At 46.8% G+C, this 25,717-nt stretch overlaps 7 protein-coding genes across 7 annotated transcripts; 3 read left to right on the top strand and 4 right to left on the bottom strand.

The window, feature by feature from the left end:
• Positions 1 to 1,279: 1,279 nt before the first annotated feature.
• Positions 1,280 to 2,699, bottom strand: AO090102000071 (DUF821 domain protein; the record flags this gene model as incomplete). Its single annotated transcript, XM_001822262.1, has 2 exons — positions 1,280 to 1,689; positions 1,742 to 2,699. The coding sequence occupies 2 exons, from the start codon at positions 2,697 to 2,699 to the stop codon at positions 1,280 to 1,282; spliced, it is 1,368 nt and encodes a 455-aa protein (XP_001822314.1).
• Positions 2,700 to 4,230: 1,531 nt separating this feature from the next.
• On the bottom strand, positions 4,231 to 5,680 carry plyC (polysaccharide lyase family 1 protein; the record flags this gene model as incomplete). Its single annotated transcript, XM_001822263.1, has 4 exons — positions 4,231 to 4,520; positions 4,575 to 4,832; positions 4,892 to 5,244; positions 5,322 to 5,680. The coding sequence occupies 4 exons, from the start codon at positions 5,678 to 5,680 to the stop codon at positions 4,231 to 4,233; spliced, it is 1,260 nt and encodes a 419-aa protein (XP_001822315.1).
• Positions 5,681 to 8,350: 2,670 nt separating this feature from the next.
• Positions 8,351 to 11,788, top strand: AO090102000073 (putative MFS monocarboxylate transporter; the record flags this gene model as incomplete). The annotated part of the gene is made up of 3 exons (XM_023236990.1): positions 8,351 to 8,481; positions 10,400 to 10,611; positions 10,668 to 11,788. 3 exons carry the CDS (start codon positions 8,351 to 8,353, stop codon positions 11,786 to 11,788), a joined length of 1,464 nt encoding a protein of 487 aa, XP_023091666.1.
• A 175-nt stretch (positions 11,789 to 11,963) lies between these two features.
• On the bottom strand, positions 11,964 to 12,587 carry AO090102000074 (uncharacterized protein; the record flags this gene model as incomplete). The annotated part of the gene is made up of 3 exons (XM_023236989.1): positions 11,964 to 11,974; positions 12,047 to 12,139; positions 12,239 to 12,587. 3 exons carry the CDS (start codon positions 12,585 to 12,587, stop codon positions 11,964 to 11,966), a joined length of 453 nt encoding a protein of 150 aa, XP_023091667.1.
• A 1,170-nt stretch (positions 12,588 to 13,757) lies between these two features.
• On the top strand, positions 13,758 to 14,557 carry AO090102000075 (uncharacterized protein; the record flags this gene model as incomplete). The annotated part of the gene is made up of 2 exons (XM_023236988.1): positions 13,758 to 14,271; positions 14,436 to 14,557. The coding sequence occupies 2 exons, from the start codon at positions 13,758 to 13,760 to the stop codon at positions 14,555 to 14,557; spliced, it is 636 nt and encodes a 211-aa protein (XP_023091668.1).
• Positions 14,558 to 17,422: 2,865 nt separating this feature from the next.
• On the bottom strand, positions 17,423 to 18,779 carry AO090102000076 (zinc-dependent alcohol dehydrogenase family protein; the record flags this gene model as incomplete). The annotated part of the gene is made up of 4 exons (XM_023236987.1): positions 17,423 to 17,511; positions 17,581 to 17,676; positions 17,767 to 18,637; positions 18,720 to 18,779. The coding sequence occupies 4 exons, from the start codon at positions 18,777 to 18,779 to the stop codon at positions 17,423 to 17,425; spliced, it is 1,116 nt and encodes a 371-aa protein (XP_023091669.1).
• A 4,583-nt stretch (positions 18,780 to 23,362) lies between these two features.
• Positions 23,363 to 24,335, top strand: AO090102000077 (uncharacterized protein; the record flags this gene model as incomplete). The annotated part of the gene is made up of 2 exons (XM_023236986.1): positions 23,363 to 23,737; positions 24,060 to 24,335. 2 exons carry the CDS (start codon positions 23,363 to 23,365, stop codon positions 24,333 to 24,335), a joined length of 651 nt encoding a protein of 216 aa, XP_023091670.1.
• Positions 24,336 to 25,717: the final 1,382 nt, after the last annotated feature.

Here is a 25,717-nt window from a genome sequence, read left to right as displayed (position 1 = left end):
GCTATTTTTAAGATCTAAGTTATGTCTAGATAGGGCGTTTATTAATGCCTCGTTCTACTATATATTTATCGCTCTATTTAACGCGAGCCTAGTTTTTAGATATAAAGAATTTATACTCTCGGGTCTAAGCAAGATACTTAGCTACGTGTTCTGGCTTAATTTCTGGTCTATATTTTTATCTCTATTTACGCTTGCTCTATTCCCGTGTAAGATTCTAAATAGAACACTTTAATATAGCTTCATCGATTTTATTAATAAAAGTCTCGTACATAATATAAGAATCTATATAAATTCGATTATATATATGATCCTGGTATTTCTTAGTAAACTTACGCTTTTGACCAGGGCGTTGGAGGCTTTTATTATTGTTCCAAACGCGCTCCATTTTTAGGGTATAAGATATAGTAGAAATAGGGATTTTAGAGTGCTTTTTATTGATTCTGCGCGCCTTCTAGCTAATAGAATAGAGCTCATATATACGAGACCTTATCTAGAGGGTTAGCTTCTTACAGCCCTTGCGTTTAGATATATTGTATAGAGCTGAAAAGCTTTAAAATATATACGTGATTCTATTCAGCTACGTGTGCGCGGTTACCTCTGTCCCGCTTATTATAGTAAAAATGGTAGGCGGTAGGACGGGCGCACGGCCCCCTTCTAGGGGTGTTCTAAATTTCAAATACCAGTCACTGTATCACCTGGTTATCCGCCCCAGCAAAGTGCGGGTAGATCCGTTTCTCAGTAATCAATCTGAGAAATGGTACTCTAGTATCATGTTTTCGAATCAATACGGTCTAATTCACCCAAATACGGCTAGTTTCACGTTGCTTTTACTGGTATATCAAGTCAGGCGGGCCTGAGGCAGAGATGGTGTCACATGACCCGGAGTAGAGAACTCCGGAGAGCTCTATCTTGTAATGTTAATTCTATAAATCATGAAAAATTAGAGGACATATACTCTTAGGATATATATAGACTTTGAATAAATCTCAAGAAGTTTTATACTCAGATTAGCTCTCATTAGCCTGTCTGCCTGAAGCCGCGTCCTGACACGTGCCTTGAACACCTTATTCACAACATTATCTATGGCCGATCCTTCTTCTGCTAAGATAGGCCCGCGTTGGAAGACTTATCCTAGAGCCCTAAGGCTATGACCAGGAGCTCAGAATCCAGGTCTTCCTTCGTTTCTTATTGCTCATGCTGAGCGCTGATGCCGAAGCCGCTGTATCTCATCTAAATCGGATTCTGTGTCATCTGTATATACTTCAAATCTGAACATTGGTCATGGAAACTGCATCATTTTCTGGCTATCAAGCAATATGAAAGATTCATAACGTATACCCCTGAGTACAAATTCAGATGGAGAAATTGCGTCGGTAATATGTCGCGACGCTGCTGTCCACTGATCCAAAAGCTCACGCCAATAACATGACTCTGCAGCTGGAGTCAAATATCGATCCCGAAACGTTGTGACACTATTATTGGCAATGCGCTCAGCAGACGCTGGATCGTCTAGCAACGTCTGCATTTTCGCTGGCAGGTCAGAAAAGTCGCGCTCTACTTCGACAAAATTCTGATCTGGGCCTGACGAAACAAGGAGGTAGTGGTGGTGTTGGATATACTGGAGTTTATGTGCGACGACGACGGAACCGCATGCCTGGCGATATTTAAGGGAAGCTGAATAAGATCGTCCTAGTGCAAATCTGTTAGCAGTGTCCGTTGAGATGAACAGAGACAATCATACCTTCTACATGAGCAATGAAGCGATACCGGCAGTGTTCCTCCATGCTGATAAAGTTCGTCTTATCCTTCCATACTATTTCTTTGACGTCAGCCCATGGCTGATTCCTTGCTGCCTCCAGCAATGCCCGTCGCATCTTCGCCGCAAAGCTCAGTTTCCCCCTCCACACCAGCTTAGCCTCTTTCTCCTCCCAAGGGACATCTTTCTGTCGAATACGATCCACCACCTGAGTATACGGACCGATCTTGCCGTCAACCTTGCCGTGTTCCCAAGCCCAGAAGCCGAAGTCCGGCATGAGCCACACGGCTTTCTCATCTGGCTTTCGGGCCAAGACCCATAGAGGGTGATGAGGACTGGCAACATCGTCTACTTTGTCCTCTACAGAGAAAATGAACTCTGTATTAGGTAGAGCAGAAGTATTAGGACTCGAGGCTAATGCCCGATGGATCGAACCCAAGATACCCAAGATTTTACGCCGATGGTCGTCTCCTCTGGCATGAGTGGATATCACATATAGCTGACCATTGACTACTGCTGCACGAGCCATGCCATCCACCAGATGAATGTCATTCAAGTCATGCATGGATATGCCATGCTTTGCAGTCCAGAATGCCTGCGCGCGGTGGACATCTTCGAACAGGCCTGGAAAGAAACCCTGGCACTGGGCAGCATTCAGGGATAGGTTATGTGCGTCGTAGACTGGGTTATAAGCTCGTGCTTGTGGTGTTGGATCCTCAGGGAGACCAGAAGCACAACGGAGACAACTCCCGCATTCGAATGACACGGCTGTTTGGCAAGCACAATGGCCTGCAGGAATGAGGTGGTTTATCAAGGATGATACATTGTCTCGATCGGAGTTGACACCGAACCACAGGGACCAGATGAGCAGCCCAAGGATGCCACCCACGATGGAAGGGATCCCGAAACGAAATAGGTAGCGACTCTGGTTCGGTCGTGTCATGATGTCTACGGGCGGAAGAACATGGTGAGCGAACGTGTTTTAAAAAGTCTTCAACAGAATTACGAGGAATTTTGACCACCCCATTGCTTAGCGTCAGTAGACCGAGACAGAATGATGTAACACTATATCATTGTCTACTATGTATCAGGGGCACGATTGCTTAACGGTGTGACGATCTTGTGTTGGCCAGCGGTTTTTCTTTTATTCGTTGGCTTGGTACATACAAAAGTCCTTGACTTTTCCTTCCTGGGAAATGATCTTGCACTTGGCATTGACCGATTAGCCTCATCCTGGTTCCAGTACTGGGATTAATTGTACTACGTATAAGTAGTAGTGGTGCGGCGCAGTGAAAGTACTTTAGTGCTAGGGCCCACAGTGACGCCCGTGGATGGCGTAGGGGGTGCAAAAAACAACTCGGCTCCACTCTATAAAGTCGCACAGTAATAATATTAGGAGGTCAAAGGGTATCACTAATAAGATAAGAGAATTTGTGCTACGATGGGCAGGTTTACCAAGAATTGAATCAGAGATCCACAAGCAAATGCTAAGCATAGAAAAGGAACATGGCAGCCAAGCCTACGTTGGTGGCGCAATGTCAAGCTTCCATATGAACCCCTGTGGGCCTCGAGGTAGTCCACTTGGCAGTTATAGCGGTGGATTTGAGAGTTTCCCCGAAGACCCTGTTTTAGATCGGGGAATCAGATCCTTCGTATGTCCGGTGGCGGATTTTCAGAATATTTTCCAACGAATCTTGAGGGTTCTCGTGCCTACGATCTTAACGGCGCAGCTATACCTTTCCCCTATCTCTATAAAGCTTGGCATTATGCCGATCCTAGAGAAATTGCCTCAGATTCTCAATTTAGGTCTCAATTACAATCTTAGGCTGACTCAGGCAAATCAGAACTCTTACGTAGAAAGTACATGAAAGGGAACGTATGATTGACTAGCCATTAACAATGTAGACAATTAGAATGATCGGGGATGGTCTACTATGTCTCTCCACTTGGGGTTCGTTCGGTCCTAATTGAGTGGATCGATTTATGGCCCCCAAGCACTAACTGGTACGATTCACATACTATCGCTTTAGTTTGGAAACACGTTCTCCAGTTAATCAAAGACAGACCCCATTCAAACGCCTGTTGGTTGGTTAAAGAATGCACAGCAGCTCTGGAGGATTCACATGCTCATCGGGAGCTCCTGCGCATAATTTTTTCAATCATTAAACTTACTATGTCTGAGCATCTCTGAGCCCTAGCATGAAAGCCCCGGAAAATTCATAAATGCCCTGTAGAATCCCGGGCAACAACGTTGGTTAGGGACATTGCTACCTACAAACATAATATCGTGGAGTAATTGATCCACGACTTCATAAATCCCATAAAGTCCGCACAATTACCTTAAGAGACATTCATATATGTCAAGAAGCTCGATTGTCTTTCTCATTGGTGAAATTGCTTAGTAGAAAAGTATGTAAGATTTATGTATGTACAATGCAAGGCATGATGAACACCCAGCAAACCTGGCCAAACAATCAAGCGTAGCTGGAAGGAACCAAAGAGTTTGCCCAGACCTCCAGGAAAGTGTAACCACTGGTATCCAGGTCCATGGAATCCGCAGTGTTGGGGTCTGTTCCAAGCTCTGCCTCGGCATCGTCGGGGATTCCATCGCCATCGGTATCGGTAGGGGTCGTACCCTGGTCGAGGTCACCCGCGCCTCCCATGTCCGCTTCGTCGGAGATCAGTGCGCCGTCTTTGCCGTAGGATTCGACCTGGGCGACTAACTGGGTGTCGACACTGTCCCTCACCTTTGATGCTCCAGCATCTATGTACTATTAGTATGTTATAGCGGTGGAGCGTCTGTAGAACTGCAACTTACACTTGGTGACATAGGTCAGAGCATCGTCCGGAGATAAGACGGATGCGACAGCTGGATAGTCGTACTTTTCGGTAACGAGATCCATTCCACCGTAATTGGTGGAATCCACGCCGAGTTCGCTTCCGTTGAGAGTGCCATCCTTGTCAGAGTCATAATAGTTTGTCTCAACATAGGCATGGAAGTTCTCGTTGCCACGAGTAAAAGCCGTGACTGACGTATCCAGTCCGCTAATGAAGTAGTTGCCGATGACGTTGACATCTGTCTACAGCGTTAGCCCAGGATATATGATATACGACCCAGAAGGGTATATGACGAACTCGACTCTCCATCAGAGCCTCCGGCAATATAACCACCACCGCCGCCCCAGTTATAGATCACGTTATTAGTGAACTCGTTGACACCCTTGACCTTAGGGTTGCGCGTTTTATTGTCAATGTACAGATTGCGGAACAGCGACACGCCCCCGTCGGTTTGCATCAAACCACCGCAGGAATGAGTCTCCAGGCCCTGCGCGATAATGCTGTTTTGTATGGTAACGTTGCTGACATCACCGTTGATCGAGAATGTCTCGTCACGACCCCAAGAGACAGAGACGTGGTCGAAGATCATGTTCTTTCCATCGGCGATGCCCATGGCGTCTTTTCCTGATGACCCGCCTTTGCCCATGCGACTATATTTTGGGTTCCTTTGGTTAGCAGGTGTTCTGGATGGGACAGAAATATGATGGTCTTCACGCCTGGTGCTTACATCCTGATATACCGCACGATGGCATCATCGGCATTCGAAAATGACCACCCATTTCCATATACGGTGATACCATCTCCAGGGGCCGTTTGTCCCAGAATTGTCACTTGTTTCGACACGACTATGCGATCGGTGATTTCAATTACTCCTCCCACGGAGAACACCACGATCCGACCGGGCTGAGATACAGCATCGCGCAACGACCCTTCTCCGGAGTCATTTAAGTTGGACACAACATACACTACACCCTGACGACCGCCGACCGCGTTCGCCCCAAATCCCTCTGCACCAGGGAAGGCGACCAAGGCCGATGTAAAGTGGAGAAGCGACAGGCAACTAATCAAAGAGGGAGTGAGCCGCATATTGGCTAGTGGCTAAGAGAAGACAAGTTCGAACGCGATAGAAGATTGTCTTTCCATTTCCTTCGGAGATACATGGAGTGCATATTTGTACCTACCACTATTCAGCACCGTGTCGCATACAGATTAGCCGCCAAGGAGGCCATTGATTAATGCATGAATCGGGTGTTTTGGCAGTTCCCATTAGATTAAGAGAGGGTCTGACTCGGTATATGCGAAGTTTAAGCGACGTTTAGCTGCCGAATGTAAATCCCCTAGTGCTTGACCGCTGTCACAGGGTCCGACAACCCTACTTCATCCGGTAACAGAACCGTGAGGATCGACAGTGCTCGGACTCTCTGATGTTTCGGATAAGACTTTGTCTCTCAGTCGCACCCAATCAAATTGTACAGCCCCTGCATGCTGGGACTGCTTATTCCACCTATGAGGGTCGATTTTTATTTTCCAGAGGCCCGCAAGATTCCAGATAACCCCTAAACTTATGAGTCATTCTATGGACGAACTGTATAAGTCACACTAACTACGACTTTATATCCTACCGTCTAGAGAACGTGCAACGCTATATACACAACGGGAAGCTCCGTCAGGGCTCCTGGAGGGTCGACAGCAATAGAGAGAAGAGAACGATGTATAGACATTTCCAGGGGCATATTAATCAAGAGATTGTCGCAATTTGGTAGCGAGAGCTACAGGGGAAAATATGTTTGACCCTTTCCCTTAGCCTTCATCTCGATGTACTCCTTTTTGAACCAGCACAGGCTGTAGGCTGTGCTTGTGATCCTGAGCTTTTCCGCGTTGAACCTAAATAGTCTAGGCTGGATTATATTCGCACCGTAACACCTTGAATCTTTTCCCAGCGTAGTATCTGTATGTGGTGTATAGGAATATAGTCCGGCACAGAATAACGGACGATGACAATGACCTAAGATGCCACGTTCCTAGGGTAAACTTAGCGACAATGCTTTTGGGAGCGCCTAAAAGACATCGCAAACCAGAAAAACTGGATCTACCCCTGACACACAGAACGACGACATACTATAATCCCTGAATTGGATGTGCATCCCAATGCTGCAAGATCCCATCGCGATTGTTGTACAGTACCGGTTCCATCTACGCAGGTCGACCAAACATCAGGGTATACCCAACAATTGGAGACGACTTTCAAGAGAAGATGACACTAGGTCTCTAGGAGATCTACCCGCCTGGAATAAATGTACTGATACTGATATGACGTTCTGGAATCAAAGACCATTTCTGTTGAGCCTCAGTTATCCTAGATGCGAAAAGTAGTAAATACCAGGTTTGCGAAGCACATCATCCTAGGATTTTGCAACATTTGCGCGATTGGTACTTATACACACCGACGACTTGTAAAATAATCATGACTTCCAACCTATTCAGGTTCGCACAATGCAAGTGAATGAAGGGACTCAGGAACCGGGCGTTATATGAGGAGAGGATCCGTGGCGCTTGACTGACACCAATCAGGGCCCAGAAATGCACATGACACTGACAGCTAATTTCCACCCCAACAAAGAAAGAAGCCCTAAAAGCATGTCACAGAGCTCTGGTGACGACATTTATCGAGCACATCATGTTTCATACCAGCTTCAAGGTCTGTCCTCCGAGCTTTAATGTTAGAATCTATACACATGTTTATCCTTCTTTGACGTTTTGTTCAACATCCCGAATGCTGAATACTCCATTTGAAGCCGGACGGCTCCAGAATGTCATTTATTGCAATATGACAGGTCAAAGGCAATGTTCTGAGGACCTTCTGGCTCTTTGTCGCTGATTGATTGTGATCATCCAATGAATAATGAATAATGAAACACCCAAGGAGGGGCTGTGAACAGCACTTTCAAGTTCTTTTTGCCTTCACAATAATGGATGACATTCAATTGTGATATGTGGAGTAGACTATATCCCGCTACAAGCACCACCCAGTCGGCAAATCTGTTATCCAAGTGAATCATCAGATCATCTTTTAAGCGATCCTGATGAGGAATGGTGATCGCTCTAATGCATTCCGCATTCTCTTGGCCACGCTTAGATCTGAATTCAGCATGAGTTAACATTTTACATTCACCGTCATGAGAACTGATGCAGAGTAACCTGGTTGGCTTGTCTACCCGCCACGTGCATCAAATGTCAGAGGGAAAGGAAATAGAATTTCAAACTACCCCAGCTCCATCTTGAATTGGCCTTGTTTAGGCGTTCTAGAACAGGGGCCTGGTATGTGGAGACCATAGCATACTATATCCCCTTCCGGCACCGAGCAGAGACCGAGGAATGTAAGCCATCTTATTGAATATATAGACAGCAAGTGAATCATTACATTCTTCTAATTTGACTTCACCAGCTTCTGGAAAGCCGTTTAATTCCTAGTATTTAAACGCCCTTAATTCATTCTTTCATTCATTCTTCGCATACATTCCTTCAGTTCCTACCTTCTACCCCCAGTCATTCCCTCTTCTTTCCTCCTTTCATTCTGGCACCCACTCTATCAATATGTTGTCCGTGTATGTGCTTCGTATTCTGAGCTGTCTGCTTCTGTTGTTTCAGGTTGCACAGACAGCAATCATTCCCATTCGCCAGTATGACTCTGAAGACCAGGATGACTCGACCAACCCCGATGCCGACACTAAGTCCAGCGAGCCTAGCTTTACACTAATGGCACCCTCAGCTTCGGCGACCTCCGCTGCATCCCAGCAGTCGGGAGGTCATCTCGCTGGCGGTACGGATATTATCATTCCTTACTATGTCTACCCAGCGGATGGGGCCTGGACGCCTCTGGAGCAACTGTACGTCTTCCACCACTCACTCCACAAGCTGTGACAGATTAGGACAGATGTACTGACCACACCTCAACAGCGCCGCCAACAACCCCAATGTGAAATTCACTGTCATCATTAACCCTAGCAGCGGTCCTGGCAGGGATGCACTCCCAGATGCCAACTGGCGCAAGGCAATCCCCAAGCTCACGGCACACTCCAACGTGGCCGTCATCGGCTATGTCGCGACATGCTACGCAGGCCGGCCCATATCCGCTGTTCAGCGCGATATTACCACCTATGCCAATTGGCCGACTGCCAGCGGCGATGCCTCTTTTGCCGTGAACGGCATCTTCTTCGACGAAGCAGCTGCTGAGCTTGATGACACGAAAGTGACATACTACAAGCAACTCACCTCTCAAGTTAAGGAGAACAAGAGTTTCGGCCCACAAAACAATGTGAATACCCCCGTTCTTGCCGACGCACCTCACCTGCAGCCGAAGGCTAACCAATTCTCCAGGTGGTCATGAACCCCGGAACAATCCCCGATAACGCATACCTCGACATCCCTGACTCAACAGTTATTTTCGAGTCCCCGCACAGCAGGTTCCAAGAGGCGCTTGCAGGACATGAATTCGACCGCGTTAAGAACATGGACAAGGCTCGTCTATCATCCATGGTCACCTCAGTCCCCAGCAGAACCGATCTGGCGGGCCTGGTCGGGCAACTCCGTGAAATCACTGGCCACATTTACCTCAGCAACTCGGGAAGTTATCTAGAGTATTCTCAAGCTTTGGAAGAGGCGGCGCGCATTATTGGTTCCAGTTGAGTGTGGGTATCTCTGAACCGGGCTTGGAATTGATCTTGTCTGTTGACGGATATGTGACTCTGTGCAGGACACAATGTGGGTTACTCATTTTTGTATGGAAACTATGTCTATTGTAGAGCAATAGATCTTATTTTCTTCTTTCTCTGTTCTAGTTCTACGTCCTATCTTAGTTGCTATATGCGCCCGTGCAGGAAGGTGACCGTAGTTACGTGGCAGAAGGACAGAGGTTCCCTACTGACGATATTGACTTGAGTAGATAGTTTGAGACGCTAAGGTGGCACAAATTCGTATATGTAGGGAGTCACATGGGCGTATATTGGCCGAAATCCAGACTGACTCTGATGGGCGCACCAATAATTGAAGGGTATTGACGGTAAGCTGAGTTTGTCCCTGAAGCGCCAAGATAGCGCCACCGCTCTTTGAAATACCGGCATGGGAAGGGTTTTGGATGATTGGACTTATCAAGTAAGTCTACTAGGTCAGTCTTTGGATGATTCCTATTCTACCTCGTCTTCGACCTTCCTGTTTTCTTCCGTGGGGAATTACACGGACGCCCATAAGGAAGCCTAAAAAGGGAAAAGGGACGGAAAGGAAACCCTGTCGGTTGTCACAGTATAATTTTAATTCAGGACTTCAACAAAGCAGGTCTGTATCACTCAGCCACCGAGGGTCAAAGAGAACAATTGACACTGGTAATTTTCAGGTATGACAAGCCCTTCCTTCCTGAAATCATGTCGACGAAGAGACGCTGATCTATACGTATATTGGATACTGACCATTCCTGGGCACCACAGCTTGGACTTGTCACGATATATATAATGTGAGGTCTATTGTCAGGGCAAAGGATATCACCTGACTGTCGGCTTGAATGACTAGAATCGGATGATAAAACTCCGTAGAGATACTATCACTGCTATTCCTACCACATACCAAGCGGACCAATACCGAATAATCCAATAGAATGGACATGAGAAGAAGTTCCGTGGATCCAACCGATCGATGACTCGTCCCGAGCTCTAGCGTCGCGCCCTGCGGATGACATGCCGGCGAACAGCCCAACCCTCATTTTAAAGATCCAGATCTAGCAACGTCAATGGGCCACATCTGAGTCGCTCAAAGCTGCACAATGCGTCGGTTTCCTCAATATGATAATTTTGAGCTTGCCAGTGACCTTGACCTTGACGTGAGGTCTGCTGTGAGTGAACCTTTAGCGGACAATCTTGACGAAAGCCGAGCAGTGTCGGCCTTCCCGGATGGCGGACGGGAGGCATGGACATGTCTACTGGGATCATTTTTGATGATGTTTCCCTCTTTTGGTTTCCAAACAGCTGGTAAGAAGATATGCCACCTGTCCGTTGAATATGAGTCTAACATTAACGCAATGTAGTTGGGTCGGTTCAGGACTATATCAGCACTCATCAACTTTCGGAATATAGCGTCAGTGACGTCGGTTGGATCACCGCCGTGCTGGTCTTCCTAACCCTATTTCTGGGTGTCCAAGTAGGCCCCCTATTCGATCGCTACGGACCGAGGATCCTGTTGATCTGCGGATCGCTTGGTAGTTTCACATCTTATATTCTGCTGGCAGAGTGCTGCGAGTACTGGCATTTCATGTTATGCCTGGGAGTCCTTGGAGGCGTATCTGCTGCAGTTATCACTACTGTATCGATCGCAGTTTTGAGCCACTGGTTCTATCGTCGCCGTGCCCTTGCATCCGGCATTTGCATGGGCGGATCATCAGCAGGTGGCGCCGTTATCCCATTACTTCTACGAACCCTGTTTGCCAAATACGGCTGGATCTGGGCGATTAGGGTGATCGCATTCATAGCGCTCGGATGCTATACGCTGGGTTTCGCACTCGTCAAAGGCCGGCTGCCCGTCAGTACCCAAAGCCGAACGACAATCGACATACGGGCGTTCAAATCGCCCCGTTTATGTTTCCTGGCCGTCGGCGTTTTCTCTTTCGAGTTCATTATTTTCGGCTGCGCGGCACTCCTCCCAACGTACGTCCGTTATGCGGGACTCTCTCTCGACGTCCAATTCTATTCACTCACTGTCCTGAACGCTATGAGCTTCCTCGGGAGAGTCCTCCCCGGCTTCGCTGCCGACCTGGTCGGTCGATTCAATATCCTCCTGACCCTGGTAATCATGACCCTCATTGTGATGGCCGCCGTGTGGTTACCGTTCGGGTCGCGCGACGACGCCACGCTGTATGCGGTGGTGGCGATCTTCGGGTTCGGTTCGGGAGGGTGGCTCTCACTGGCGCCGGTGTGTGCAGGCCAGCTCTGCAAGACGGAAGAATACGGGCGGTTCTACGGCACCATCTATTGTGTTGCTGCGTTCGGGGTCTTGCTTACTGTTCCGGTTGGGGGAGAATTGCTCCAGTCAACTACGCCGCAGGTGCTCGTTGGGTTTTATTCGGCGGTTTTGTTGGCGGGGTTGGTGAGCATTGCGTTATCCCGATGGGCTCTTCTGGATTGGAAATGGAGGTGGAAGGTTAAGGTGTAAATAGACTGCGTTCATAGATTATCTTGATGTGGTTGTTCACAACTTATCGTCTACATGAGTGGTTAGAAGAAGGCCATGTCATGGAAGCATCATAAGCATTATAATCCGCGTCCGTTAATGAACTGACCAAAATGATTAACATTGTTAGAATGTCTCGGAACATGGTCTGGGAACACTATGCGGTAACTAAATTTAGACAAATAAATCTGCCTGGGTTATTGAAAAAATAGCGTCGACGATTTATTGCACACCACGTACCAACATGACTATCGGGAGGATTGGGACTCGAAGTGGAGAGGAAATAGCTTGGATCTAAAATAGGCCTGCAAATCGCCACTTCTTGCGCATGGTCTTGTCATTTTGTGCAGAGTTGTATATGCACCAATGTATCGGATTTAAATTCTGCTATGAATTAGTCTCAGGGGGATGTGATTGATTTGACCTCCTTACCACGGGCAAAATGCAGACTCTGGCAAAGACCCATAATCTTGTTCCTTTTAAGATGATAAATTCGCCATTTCTCTTGGAAGTCTAAGTCACTACCATAGAAATTTGCAGGTTCATCACCGTCCTCTCCGCTCTCCTCAGCGTCGCTCGAATCACTGTAATAGCCAGAAGAGGGAGGCATATCAAACTCATATTCGTATTCCAAAAAGCAGGGATCTTTTGCCTGGATATCTCTAAGATCCTCCACGGCAGCCACAAGAGCGATAAAGCGTTCATGATACTTTGCCGTGCACACACGGTGAGCCGAAGCAACGTCGGTAGCATGATCATTGATAACCTTCCTCTGATTCATCATAACTATGCAATGTCAATCACAGCAATGTATCTATCTGTTGGTGGATACGAACATATATAAAAGTCAAGAGGATCCCTTCTCGTTCCTTAGAGCTTCTCAAGGATGTCATAATCATGTCGATACCCCTGCACATATAACTCTGTATCCTTTGATAAATACCCGTCGACTTCTATCGGTGGCCCTGTGAGGTATGCATGATCACGGGCATCGAGAGGAACTCCTAGCTTGTCGCGCTTAAACTTGGCAATGAAGTAATGTCTCTTAGCATGGGATTCCGCCTCTGGTCGGGTCAATTTTTCCATTACCCACTTGGGGCGTTTAGAGCTGCTTCGGGTCCGGTTTTCTTGCTCATTGTTCATTCTGAAAATAATCGTTCGGTTTGTGAACTCTCTCTCTCTCTCTCTCTCTCTCCCTCTGTCTGTCTCTCTCTCTGTGTGTGTTTAGTTGAATAGTAGCTCTGGTAGTACCGAGTAAATAGAGATGTGCAGAACTCGACACTCTGGAGTAGGTAGATAGGCAGTTTATGTGACTGCTTGACAGTAAACCTAGCACAAATGCCTACATGATGGCATTGAATTACTCAACTGTACATGTTCAGCATTGCGCCATGTCTTTCTTTAACAGGCTACAAAGCTGGAGTAAAATTAAAGGACAGCACTGTGATTTCTTACACACTCTAACATGTGTATGCAGGGTGTTCCCACATTTCTCAGCTATCTCGGAAGAAAGGAAGAAAGGAAGAAAAGGGGAGAAAGGGAGAAAGGAGGAAAGGAAAGAAAAAAGCAATATGTCGGAGACAGAGTGTGTTAGCAAGAGCCTACAACGCCTGTTACTACGTGATTGACCTTACAGTGCCACACCAGGCAAAGGCACACCATTCAATGACACCCTTTACCAGAACGTCCTGTTTAACACTGATCTCTGAGTGTTTGACTCAGATGCGCAGCCTCTACTCTGATATACAGTAAGATCATGATATAGTATGCTGATTTATCTATTCTGCCCATTTTGGAATCACATAGAAATTGATAGTGCTTGTGATGTGTTAATATTTCTCCCGGACAAAGAGATGGCTTTAGAATTGGAGGAAAGCGTTATATAAAACATCGTAGAAACGCGGTTTTTTCCTGTGGCCTCTTCGTACCCTCTTCGTAACTAATTTTCAACATGCCTTCACAAGCTGGTCGACAGCCGATTTTGCCTCCAAAAGGACCGAAACATTCCTTTCCTACATCCCATGAACCCGAGAAGAAACTGCGTGCGATAATAGACCTGGAAATACCATGGAATACCGAGACCAATGATAATCCCAACGACTTGAAAGAACCACTTCGTACAAGGATCGACCAAGAGAACCTTGAGATAGAAAGGGTGGAGGGTGTTGGCACACTTGGAAACAACACGGGTTTATCTTTGGCAAAAGAAGCGAGAAGGCGAGCCACATTTGTGACTATTGCCAGAAAGAGGTTTCTGCATTTGCAATACAAAAGACGGAATAAGAAGAAAAAATGGGTGAGATTTACCGAGAAAGACCAGGACGACATCGAGGCAGGGAACAATACAATTCATAGTGCAGATATTGTCGAGGATGCGCACTTCTACAAAGGAGAAAACGCTCGACAGGACACTTACTTGTTCCAGATGATTTATGCGATCCCGCCCTCAGCGTTTGATAAGGTTGGTATGTATAAACACAAGACCCCTTCACGATAGTTCCAGCTAACTTCGAATATGTAACTGATGATGTCGAGGCTATTGAGTTGCTGAATGGGTATGGAACGCATTCTACTTCAAAAGATGGTCCCCAAATCGAGGAAATGAACTGTACCTTCAAGGAACTTATAGGCCACTTGAGAAAGGTAGAGTATGCCTCGGATTACATCGATACCCTGGAGAAATCTTATGAGGAATTCCGAAAGAGGGATATGACCGACAACACCACTCAGGCCTTTGTACGTACGACTTAGATAGGATTAATATCTAAGCAAGTTTTTGTATCACTATTACTGGAGCCTTAGAGGTTAGAGCTCACAACACTTGCTTGTCGATGACTGGAGAATGGAAGCAACGCTGTCTGGGAATGCATGGTAATAGCAAAAGGTTAGAATCAATGAATGACTGCAGCGATTTAAATACCTTGGAACGTGCCCCATTGCTGTCACAGCTTTGGTTTCTTGCTAACCTTTGTTGTGAACCACATTCAGGGAGGAAGTACTCGATGTTCGATCAATTGGCCTCCCTAGCATGATGGAAGAGATTCAAGACAGCCAAAGAAAGGTTCAAGGGAGACAAAGATGGACAAAGACAAGGATAAGGCAATGCTCTTTTCCTGTCTCCCTTTGTATCAAGAAGTAGTTAAAGAAGCTGATTTTGCAGAACCTCCAGAATAGCAACAAAAAATAGGACAAAAGCGTAGAAAAAAGCCTCATCAATAAAGCACGAAACGGCAGGGTTGCTCCTCGACATTCTGAAATAACCAAAAATGTTGGATGTATGACGAATCATTTGGTTGAGAAGCCAAGAATACCCTTTGGCAATAGACCATTAAAAATAGCCTGCCCGGTAGAATACTGCGCTGGTGTATATAACGGCAGTCAACCAAGAGACCCATCGTCATTGACCTAGATCATGTTCTTTTGATGTAAGGGTTTATCGATAAACAACGCCCAAGTCAGCTATCTCGTGGAGCACGTTGGTTAACCATCGTCAGTCAACGGAACCGCTGCAAAGTGCATCATGTCCTTTTCAACTCTTCCATTGGAGATACTGAATCATATTTTTGATCCTCTCATTCCAAACGGTTGGTGGATTACTAGTGGTTGGTCCTTCCATTATCAGCTCGAGTGGAATGCTCATGGCCTGGTCCAACTGAGGGGAGTTTGCAGTAGGCAACGTTCTGATAAACTGTGTCTACAATAGTGGAATCTGACACCGTTACTTACAGAAGCTTTCGATACCGTCATCTCACGCCTGGCATTTCTAAAACTTGATCTCCGGAGCGTGAAAGAGTGGCGTTCCCTGAAAGGAGAGACAGCTTCATGGCTCCTATATGAAAAGCTAAAGATAGGAAGCGTCCATCTTGACGGAAAGAGCCCCAAGGAGAAAGACACTGAAGAGTTGTTCAGTCTCCGAGGTTATGATCTAAGGAAACTGGCCTCTCAGCTCGCGATTAGATATCGAGGTACTGAAACAGTGAATGAGCTACTGGAATGGCCGCACGACCTGCTATATCAACATTGTCTCCGCAATAGCGTCTCGGTGGCGGCCTACTCCGGGGATAGGGCGCTCTTGGCGTCATTCCTGGACAAGGGGGCAGATATGGATAACTACGATGACTATTTGGGTACTCCACTCTACGCCGCAGTTTGCAGTAAAAGCGCAGCTGTTGTTGAGCTTTTGCTCGGTTGCAAGTCCAACCTCAATACCGAGGGTGAATCAGGGCCTCCGCTAACGCTAGCTGTCCGTGAAGGGAACAAGGAAATAGTGCAATTACTTACCCAACATGAGAGTCTAGATGTTAACGCAGTTGATATCAAGGATTACACCGCCCTTTGGTGGTCCTGCACTCTGGGGCACACCAAGATCGCCCGGCTACTTTTGAAGCATAAAGATGTGAAAGTAACATGCAACCCCACCGGAGGAGATTTGTGCTTAATGTGGCACTCAGTGTGTGGGGGAAACCCGCAAATGGTTCAGTTACTCTTTGGCCATTCCGACACCAGGCCGGATGACTGTAAACATGCCGGAGAGACGCTGCTGTGGTGGGCATCACGTTACGGACATGCTTCAGTTGTTAAACTTCTCTTAGAACGAACCGATGTGAATCCGAATGCTCATATGGACGAGGGCTCAACGCCCCTCTGGGAAGCTGCTGTCAGAGGGTACAGTGACACAGTTCGGCAATTCCTCCAGAGACAAGACCTACTTCCCAATATACTCTCCTACGGCGGGTCAACACCTCTTTTGGCAGCTATACGTGGAGAACACGAATATGTCGTACGCATTTTGCTAAGTTGCGAGGCTGTGGACCTGAACCTAAAAGGAGAATCCGGTATGTCACCACTTTTACTTGCCGCTAAACGTGGCAACATGCGGATTGTGGACGCATTGCTGGCTAGGAAAGAAATTGAGGTCAATTCGATGAGTGACGATGGCGACACTGCCCTTTCATTGGCATGTAGCAGACGGCACGAAGCAGTGGTTCGCCTACTCGTTGCCCATAAAGGTATCTTGCTAAATATAAAAGATAAACGGGGTTACCTTCCGATTAGAAAGGCAGCAGACGCTGGGCATGCGGGCATTGTGCAGCTTCTGCTGAGCCTCCACGCTGCAAGAGGCGACTTGCAAAATTCAGATCACGAAGACTGCTTATGTGATTCTCTGGGCTGGGGCTCTAGGCGTGCAGTTACAATACTCCTCAATGCTAGGGTAGAACCTACTTTTAAACAGCAGGTGATTGAGACAGTACTTTCACACTTGAGAGAGCGGATGAAAAACAGGGCCGACATAGAGGAATTTATGGAAGGCGTGGAAGGATTTAATGGATATATGTGGGGCACACCGAGGTATTTTGAGACTCATCTTCTGTAAGGCTCCTTCTAAAATATCATAAAAGTACTGTCGATACTATATATCAACGGATGAGAGAGTTTCTACTATTCTACTAGTGAATATAGTAATCATATGTGTGCTGGAAACTGTTGAGCTTGGATAGATATTCCACGTGACTAGGCACTTTGTACCTGCCCTAAGCTGATCGGTTCTACCTAGCCAGTGCGTGAATTAAACATGTCATGGCGTCGACCAAATGATCGGAGAGATCTTAATTGGGATCAGAAGTCAATCGCAACCTTCAAAGCACCTTCCTGGGCCGCCATTTGAAAGCTATGATATGCCTTATGAACTTCTGAGAAGGGATAATCTGTAGCAAAGTTTAGATATAGGACGGCAAAGCCTGGCCATGTGTGAGGACATTCGATTGGTCACTTACGGTGAGTAAATAGATTAGAAGGTTTTATATGGCCCGATTGATAAAGTCGAAGGAGGGTTGGGATGCTTACGGCGTTCAGTAACTGCATCTTAATGCCTACAGCGTACAGTTACTTGGTGTTCTGAAACGGAGGGCCACTTTCCTGGATCGTATAATGACTGAGTATTATTTAGAAAAAAGACTTACTGATATTGCGATCCCAAAGTTTGTGGAGGTCCAAATTAACAGGATGCCCATGAACACCAACATTAGCTATGGAACCTCCTGGCGCGACTAATTTCTGACACATTTCGAAGGTTTTCGGGATCCCCACGGCTTCAATAACACAATCAAAGCCCTGCCCTTCCGTAAATGTGTTCAATGTTTCCATCGCATCCAGCTTTCCTGGATTAACGGCATGATCAGCACCGAGCCTCTTCGCATGTTCCAACCTGGTGTCGTCCAAGTCAATCATGACAATTTGAGAAGGTGTGTATAATCTAGCAGTCAGCATAACCGCCAGACCCACGGGTCCTGCCCCAATGATTGCAACAGTACTCCCAGGTTGAACATGAGCGCTAATTGTCCCGCATTCTAGTCCCGTCGGGAGTGCATCCGAGATAGCAGCACAGGCTCTAAGGTCGAGGCCTTCCGGAATCTTATACAAAGAAGAGGTTGCGTGTGGAATGCGAACATATTCTGCCTGCGTTCCGTCGACCTTATTGCCCAGTTGCCAGCCGCCAGTTATACAATGAGCCTCCAGCCCCTTTCGGCAAGATGCGCAAACTTTGCACGCGGTGATTGCCGCAATCACGACATTGTCCCCGACCGACAGCCCATCAATAGCAGGTCCTACGGATACAACCGTGCCCACGCCTTCATGGCCCAGGACTCGATCGTATGGAATTGCTGGCACGTCGCCTTTCAGAATGTGTAGGTCGGTACCGCAGATTGTGCTGTGAAGCATCTTCAAAATCGCATCCGTGGGGGATTGTATGACTGGCATTGGGCGATCCAGGACTTCGAGTTTGTTTGGTCCTGTATAAACAAGGGCTTTCATCATCGGTCTGTTGTCGCGCTTTTTGCTTGTTAGCTACTTTCAGGTGAGGATGTAAGCCTGATGGGAATAGCTCGGAGGTGCTCCGATAGAGGAATCTCACCTCAGTCTCGCTGCTGCCCGTATTGGGATTGGCAGTTTGAGGAGCAACATCGGGGACCATCTTGGAAGGAGTATAACCTTTTACAGATTTAAGTACTTTATTTCTGTGTCGGTATACGCTGTGGTAGTGAAGGTGTGCTGTGAAGTGAAGGAACGTTCTATCTCGTAGAAATAAGGCTTCAGTGGTGCGGGGTAGAGCAAAGGAAAGAGGGGAAGACACGCATAAAAGTACCAAGATAGGGTCATAGCCAGGGATAGACCTAGCAGTGTTCTGTGTATCAACTGAGAACAAATAAGAAACGTTATCCGGCGCTCATACGATTATAAATGCGGGGCTGAAGATATACGGATCGGAGAGCTCACCGTGGACAGCCTTCCAGGTCAAGGCATCCCCCCACGACACGTTCAGACCTACTTTTATAGAACGACAATTACGATGCACTTGAACAGTTTAGAAACATTCTGAGGAGTCATGGATTGGCCACACGGCAACAGATATCAGTAGCAGCCAACGTATCGGTACAAGATTAGTATTTTATGATCTAACCAGTCTGAAATAGAAACACAAAATGAGTGATTTGGACACGTCGCACGCATAAATATATTCCGAGCTGGGAGCAACAACATCCTGGGCGGAAAAGCAGCAATGCTGATTGTCTGTGGCCTTGCTTCAGGCCGTCATTCTTTCTCAGAAGAAGGACCTCTATGGCATCATCGAAACTAGGGCTACCGTGGTCTCTGTGCAGCCTTGTCTGTTGCAGTCGCTGGTATGGTCTTGCCTTTCCGCGTCCCGATCACGCGCCGAGCTTCTTTGAGTTCGAGGTACCGACTTCGCCCCGTGGAGAGGGATATTGTGAACAGCTTGATGGTGGTCTGCGGTGCGAGAGATGTTTCCATGGGCGCGGCCTTGTTTCAGCTCCTTTCTCCTGTCATCCAAAGACTGTCGGCTGGATCATGATTGCGACCAGCGCGGTAGCGTATGTTGATGGGTTTCCAGTCTGTTGGATACATGAGAGGGGAGAGTGGAATCATTGCGGTACGTGGCCTGTTTTGACAGTGATAGGGACGCTGTTTTTGGATCTTTTTTATTGGGGATACGTACTCAAATGATAGTATGGAGGGAGTTTCAATTGACTTCAGATGAAGTTTGACTGAGATATCCGATATTCGTTGAACTAGCGATCGTCTTCCCCAATATAGTGTAGCACCCGGTTGAGCATGGACGCCCCTCGGTAAGTGATGGTGTTTGGACGAGATATAAGGGACTCAGGATAGCTAAAGTTGGTATTCATTTAGGGGTGAAAACTATGATGAGCACCTGAAACTGACTTGCTAGAAGGGGTGGTTAAGATTTATCATGTTGAACTACCAATATCTCATTCTTTCAGCGCAACCTTCCTTTACCCCATGTCTCATGTCACCCCAGCCGTTTCACCATTCAGGTTCTGAAGTGGAACCAACGCTTCAATTCACAAGGCTAGGGCTGGTCGAGCATCTTAGCAGACCCCATTCTCTCTGTATCCTGTACTTCACCTGGACGGGATTTGGATTTGCCCAAAATGCAAGTTTCCGAAAAAGCAAACTTCTCGCTTTAGGCCGGCTTTCAATTGTATTCGTAAAGCTCATTAAGAGAGCAGGTTCTGAGTCTTACTAAGTCATGCTGCAAAAGCCGCCAGTAATCCGGGTAACGCCCATAACACTTCATTTCTCCGTGAGAAATTGTCGGTATTACCTCATTCGTATGCGGTTCTAAGACCTTCCAAATGGAACTACAGCCATAGCGTCCGGCAAGAGACTCAAGGAACAAGCCCAGATTAGGATGATAAAGAAAGGGGCAAGAATTAAATTCTCCCACCAACCCCTCGACCTGCTCTTCCAGCGCATCGGATTGCCACCTCATAGGGTAAACACTCAAGCATCGTATTGTGTTCCTAGCATTGCGGACTGTGGCTAATATGGACTCTGGGATGGCGACTGCCTCATCTTCATGACCGTTTAGTCTCAAGCGTTCCAACGGGGCTTTAGGGTGAATGATACCAGTAGGGCCCTCGAAGGAGGTTGGGCAGTTGCTCCACTCTACCGCTTGCACACCCTCACAGTATTGAAAGATGCGGCGTATCTCCGTACCATTTGAGCGTCTTGGGCATCCAACAACTTTGAGAAATCGGAGACCAGCGATTGTAGGGGCCATTGCAGGACGAGAGAATTCATGCAGCATTGAATCGCCGATGTTATAAAAGTCCAATGCTTTAAGGTCTGGTCGCATATAGCCCCGGAGACATTTCACAATAGTGCCCGCCAGCTCTGCCTCCTTAGTTGGTTCAGAGCTTTGCCTGTAACTGCTACCGGAAACTCGCAGGAACCGTATAAAGCGACTAGCTCCAGACCGGGACAGCTCCAGTAATGCTTTGATATCATCCCGTTCACTGGGGCAGGTAGGATCCGCATATCCAAGGTTGATGTAGAATCTGCGGAAGAGAATACGCGACGCGCTGTACTAAAATGGCCTGCTGACCAGGCGGAGGTTTTTGAGCACCTCGCTTGATCGATGTTCGTAGCTAACAACCATGGCGATCTAAGCTCCTATGTTAGTCTCAGTAGCGTCCACTCGTATTTAAGCCATACCTGGTCAATGACCTCCTGCGGAAGGGACGCGATGGTTGTCATTCTGTGGGTCATGTTGACTGAGAGTGTGCGGTGAACAGAGGGAAGGTTATGGACAAAAGAAAAAGTGAAGGATGCTTAGATTTGTACCTCAGCAGGAATCATGAGATCATTCCTGTGTTAGTGAAGGCAGCGCTCAACCATTATGAAACAAGGGAAGTCCCTTGAGTCCTGTCGAGGGTCAGGGGTCAGGCCACAAGATGTAGATTGTCGATTCACTGGCCGCAACCACGTCAAACGGTGGTAAGAGCTACGGCAGCTTCAACACGAGCGCGAAGACAATGCTTTCTTGCTTATGTAAAGACATTATGAGTATAAAACAGTATTCGTAGTACACCATCTAACTCAAAGGTGGTGATGGCAAATGCACATAGGATGATTGGGCAGTCAAAGTAGGTAACGAGTCAGTGTCAATGATGTAGCAGGAATGAGAAAGATAATGTACTACTGTGATATTAATTCATTCCCCGAGGTATGTATGCTCACTGAAACCTGGCTACAGTTTCATCTTCATATCTTTCGTTCTTCTCCTTCTATGCCACGGGTGGTGGGGTTGAGATAGTGTAGAATTTTGAATACCCCAGGACTAGCATTGAGCTGGGAACCCCGCAGTATCATTGGGTCCAGACTCATGGCCCGAAAAGACAGGGAACGCTGAGATACATCAATTTGGTCTATACTGTATTCTGTGCTCGTGCGGTCGAGATCCAAGGTGGTGCCCGTTGTTATATACGAACATAGGGATCGACGTTGGAAATAGACTGGATCACGGGATGACAACTGGACGACATTTAGATATTTAGATTTCTAGAGCAATCTGGAGTTGGCAGTATCAACACGAGTGGTACAAGGAAGTACTTAGTGATGCTGAAAGAGACAATGGCAGCTTGAATATGGTAAGATAACTAATGCTTTCTTTCTGCTACCATCTATTATCCTTTCCCTAGTTTCGCCATCTGATTTCTTCAATTATCCTTCCCACGATGAGACACATACCCAGCATCAGACTAATTCTTGCTCTTGGGCTATCATGCTTCGAATCTCTCCTCGAACTATCAATAGATGTGAAGACATGATCGGTACTAGGAGGAAATGAAGGGTTGTGAAGTCAACCTAAAGCACCCAAAGAATGCTGGCGACGTTGCTGGAGAAGATGAACGACTGTTAGTGAACTGTGGGAGAGATGAGCATATTTTACCAGAACTGAGAATAGCTCACAGAGTGGGTTCAAGGAGTAATAAGCGACGGAGAAAAGCTGGATGAGTGAATGATATTGACTGCTCAACCACCAACAATAGGAGCCCTCTTCGTTTTCCCTCCCTTCTTTCTCTCTTTCTCTTCTCCTATCTTCATCTTCTTCGCTTCATTCTATTTGTATTATCAGACTCGGCATCTGTACTTTCGTTCTTGTTTTTACATACATCTCTACTGAGGTTTTGACCTTTCTCACTTCGAGTGACCCAAGCTGAGGTCAAGGGAATCTTCGTCGTTTCGTCAGGATCTTAACTAAGATTGTACACGGATTTTCTCATCAGCTTTACTAGTATCTACGACAGTGTGAGACCTTCGAGTCTATGATACTCTCCTTTCAACCACATCCCCTTGCCTTTCTAGCAAAGGCGACTTTTGGCACATTCCAGAAAGCCTTCAAATTCGACAGGATATCTCTTCAAGTTTTTACTACAGTGTAATAGCTTTACCATACGAGTAATTGAGACATCGAGGTGAGTGCCCAGAAGTTCACAAGCATACTCCTTTATTAATAGCCTTTCATCTCACAGACACAATTCAACAATGTCATCCACAATGAGCAACACACAAATTCCACACGAGGATATCATGATCACTGCTCAGAGTGACTTCACCGTCCAGATCAAGGAATTCCGTCAAGTAGGCGGGCGTAAACTACTAAAACGCACAGCTTCACTGCGCGTGAAAAGGGACACATTGGCAAACTCAAGCGGGTACTTCCAGGCGATGATGGGAGGGAGATGGACAGAGTCCGAGGGTGACACGATTACATTGGAAGAGGACACTGTGAGAAGCATCGAGATTTGGCTTCGACATTTCCACGGCACTTTGGATGTAGTGACGTTGGATGATATCTCCGTCGCCGATATATGGCATATCATACTGGCTAGTGATAAGTACCAGTTTAACCGGAATGACTTGCTCCAGTGGTTCATCCGATGGTACCGCAATGCCACAGCTGCAGGGATACACCGCGATAACCTGGCCAAGAAGTTGATGCTCCCTTGCTACGCCTTTGACTACGCACACGGCTTCCAAGACCTCACAAAGCGCCTTGCGTACGAGGAGAAGGGCCACATTATGGAGATCAACCCGATTGACAACGTCCGATTGCATCTCCCGCCGAGAATCATCCGTGAGCTATCTTCACAAGATACATGCACACTGCATCTAAATGCTAACAAATTTTGACCCACCTATAGAACAGGTCAATGCTGCGAAAGGCCGCCTGCGGAACATCCTGACCCGGGAGCTATTTGCGAAAATCAATTTCTTGATTGAGACTGGGTCTTGTAGCTGTAAGGATGAAACCGTTTTCAATTACCTCAGGGAATTGGGCAAAATCAAGGTTCAGCCACTGGAGGAGCGGTCGTTTTCCCTGGTCAGTGTACAAAGCTATCTTAATCGACTTCAACACTTTGACCAGGAACGCATGCTGAGAGGAATGTCACGACAACCCTGTTCTAGTTGCGGTATCGAATGGAAGAGACGTGTTGGAAAGGCGATTGAGGTGACGAGGGACTATTTTGATGGGCTGTGTCTGGACTGTATGAAAACCACTGTTAAGGCCGATGAGGAGTACTGGTATCACGCTAGCTACAGAAGCCGACATGACGAGAATTGCCGCATCACTCATGGGGAGCCCACGCATTATTTTAGTCTGATGGCACGCCGTGATAAAAGGGGACTAGTTGCAGATTAGCATGGGAGTTAATAGCTCCAATCACCTGGAAACCCCATGTTGGATGGTTTGGGGATTGATGTTTGCCAATATGTCATGGATGAAACTAGGGAGACCATCGGTATTGCATTGAGCCATGTTGAAGCCGAATACCATTTAATCTCTGCAGACCATCGATATTCCAATTCTACACTCTATACTATCGCAGTTACCGTTCTTATGCTGTCACTATGGTTGTCCTCGTACTGGAAGTGGGAGTGGGCACTGCCGAGGGATGTGTACCTGGTCCTTTACAAGAGTATCTAATGATAGGTATGTTGCCACTCGGGCCAGTCTAGTCATGGAATTGCAGTCGTATCTCATTGGTTTGTCTCTATTGAGCTGTTCCGTGCTACTATATGAGAAGGCTTTGTATTGTACATAGCTATATTCCCTACCGAGTCCTGAGAACCATTCTCATAACGACTTACTAAATAATTCCTCTTGGCACCCAGAGTAATGGAAACATACCAGGTATTGGCCATGTCACCTGAGGTAGATTTTAGTGATCATGAAGATTATGATTAACACTAAACTAGGGTGCGTAACAAACAAAATGGCTTTCTCTGTTGAAATAAAGAGTGTCCTGTTTCAGTGGGAAGATCATGATTTTTTATTAATATCCATGCATAACAAAATAGTCGAATTTTCAGAAGTGCTCCAGCCGTGAAAATCAAAAAGAGAAAGAAGAAGAGAAGGGCATTATTTTAGGTGTGTCCAGAGAACACAGCACCGAGAGAACGTCGACAAGCCGGTTATATTGGCTATAAGTGAAGCCTAAGAAGGGGGCGCAAAGCCCCGAGCGGAGCTCACAGTACAATCCGTCACCGAGTCTAAAAAATGTGAGTCTTCTTTGTTCCTGCGTCATGTCAAGATACCCTACAAACATACTTATGTTGCACTTGAGCCTCACTTCTGTCACAAAGCAATCATTGGCCTGGTTATAACCCCAGCGTCTTCAAGTACCAGCATTAGCATAGAGTAGTGATGAACATGTCGGGTGTTTTCAACAGGGTAAGCTTACTTTTTTCCAGAAACCGGTGCACCTTTAGGCCAGACACACCCAAAGTTCTGTTTGCTTCCGGTATTGAACTTTCGCTTTATATCGCAGTTATCGGATGGGCAGGAACGACAATTGCCAGAGCCAGGACCGATGATGTTACAGGTCAAGGCAGCGGCTATGCCAGTATAGGTGAGAAAGCTAAATAGCAACATCGTACTATTCACTAGAATCGTTTAGAGAAATGGTTGAAGTACAAGTTGACTACGGATTAGAAGGAAGGATCAAGGACTATCCCGGAGAGCAGGGGTGGTGATATTTATGCCTCAGGGATAGCTAGGAGAGGTATGGGAGTATGCTCCCA

Source organism: Aspergillus oryzae, chromosome 4, assembly GCF_000184455.2.
Source record: "Aspergillus oryzae RIB40 DNA, chromosome 4".
Classification (NCBI taxonomy): Eukaryota; Fungi; Ascomycota; class Eurotiomycetes; order Eurotiales; family Aspergillaceae; genus Aspergillus; species Aspergillus oryzae.
Note: the sequence above shows the minus strand (reverse complement) of the source record. Positions and strands in the feature narration are given on the sequence as shown.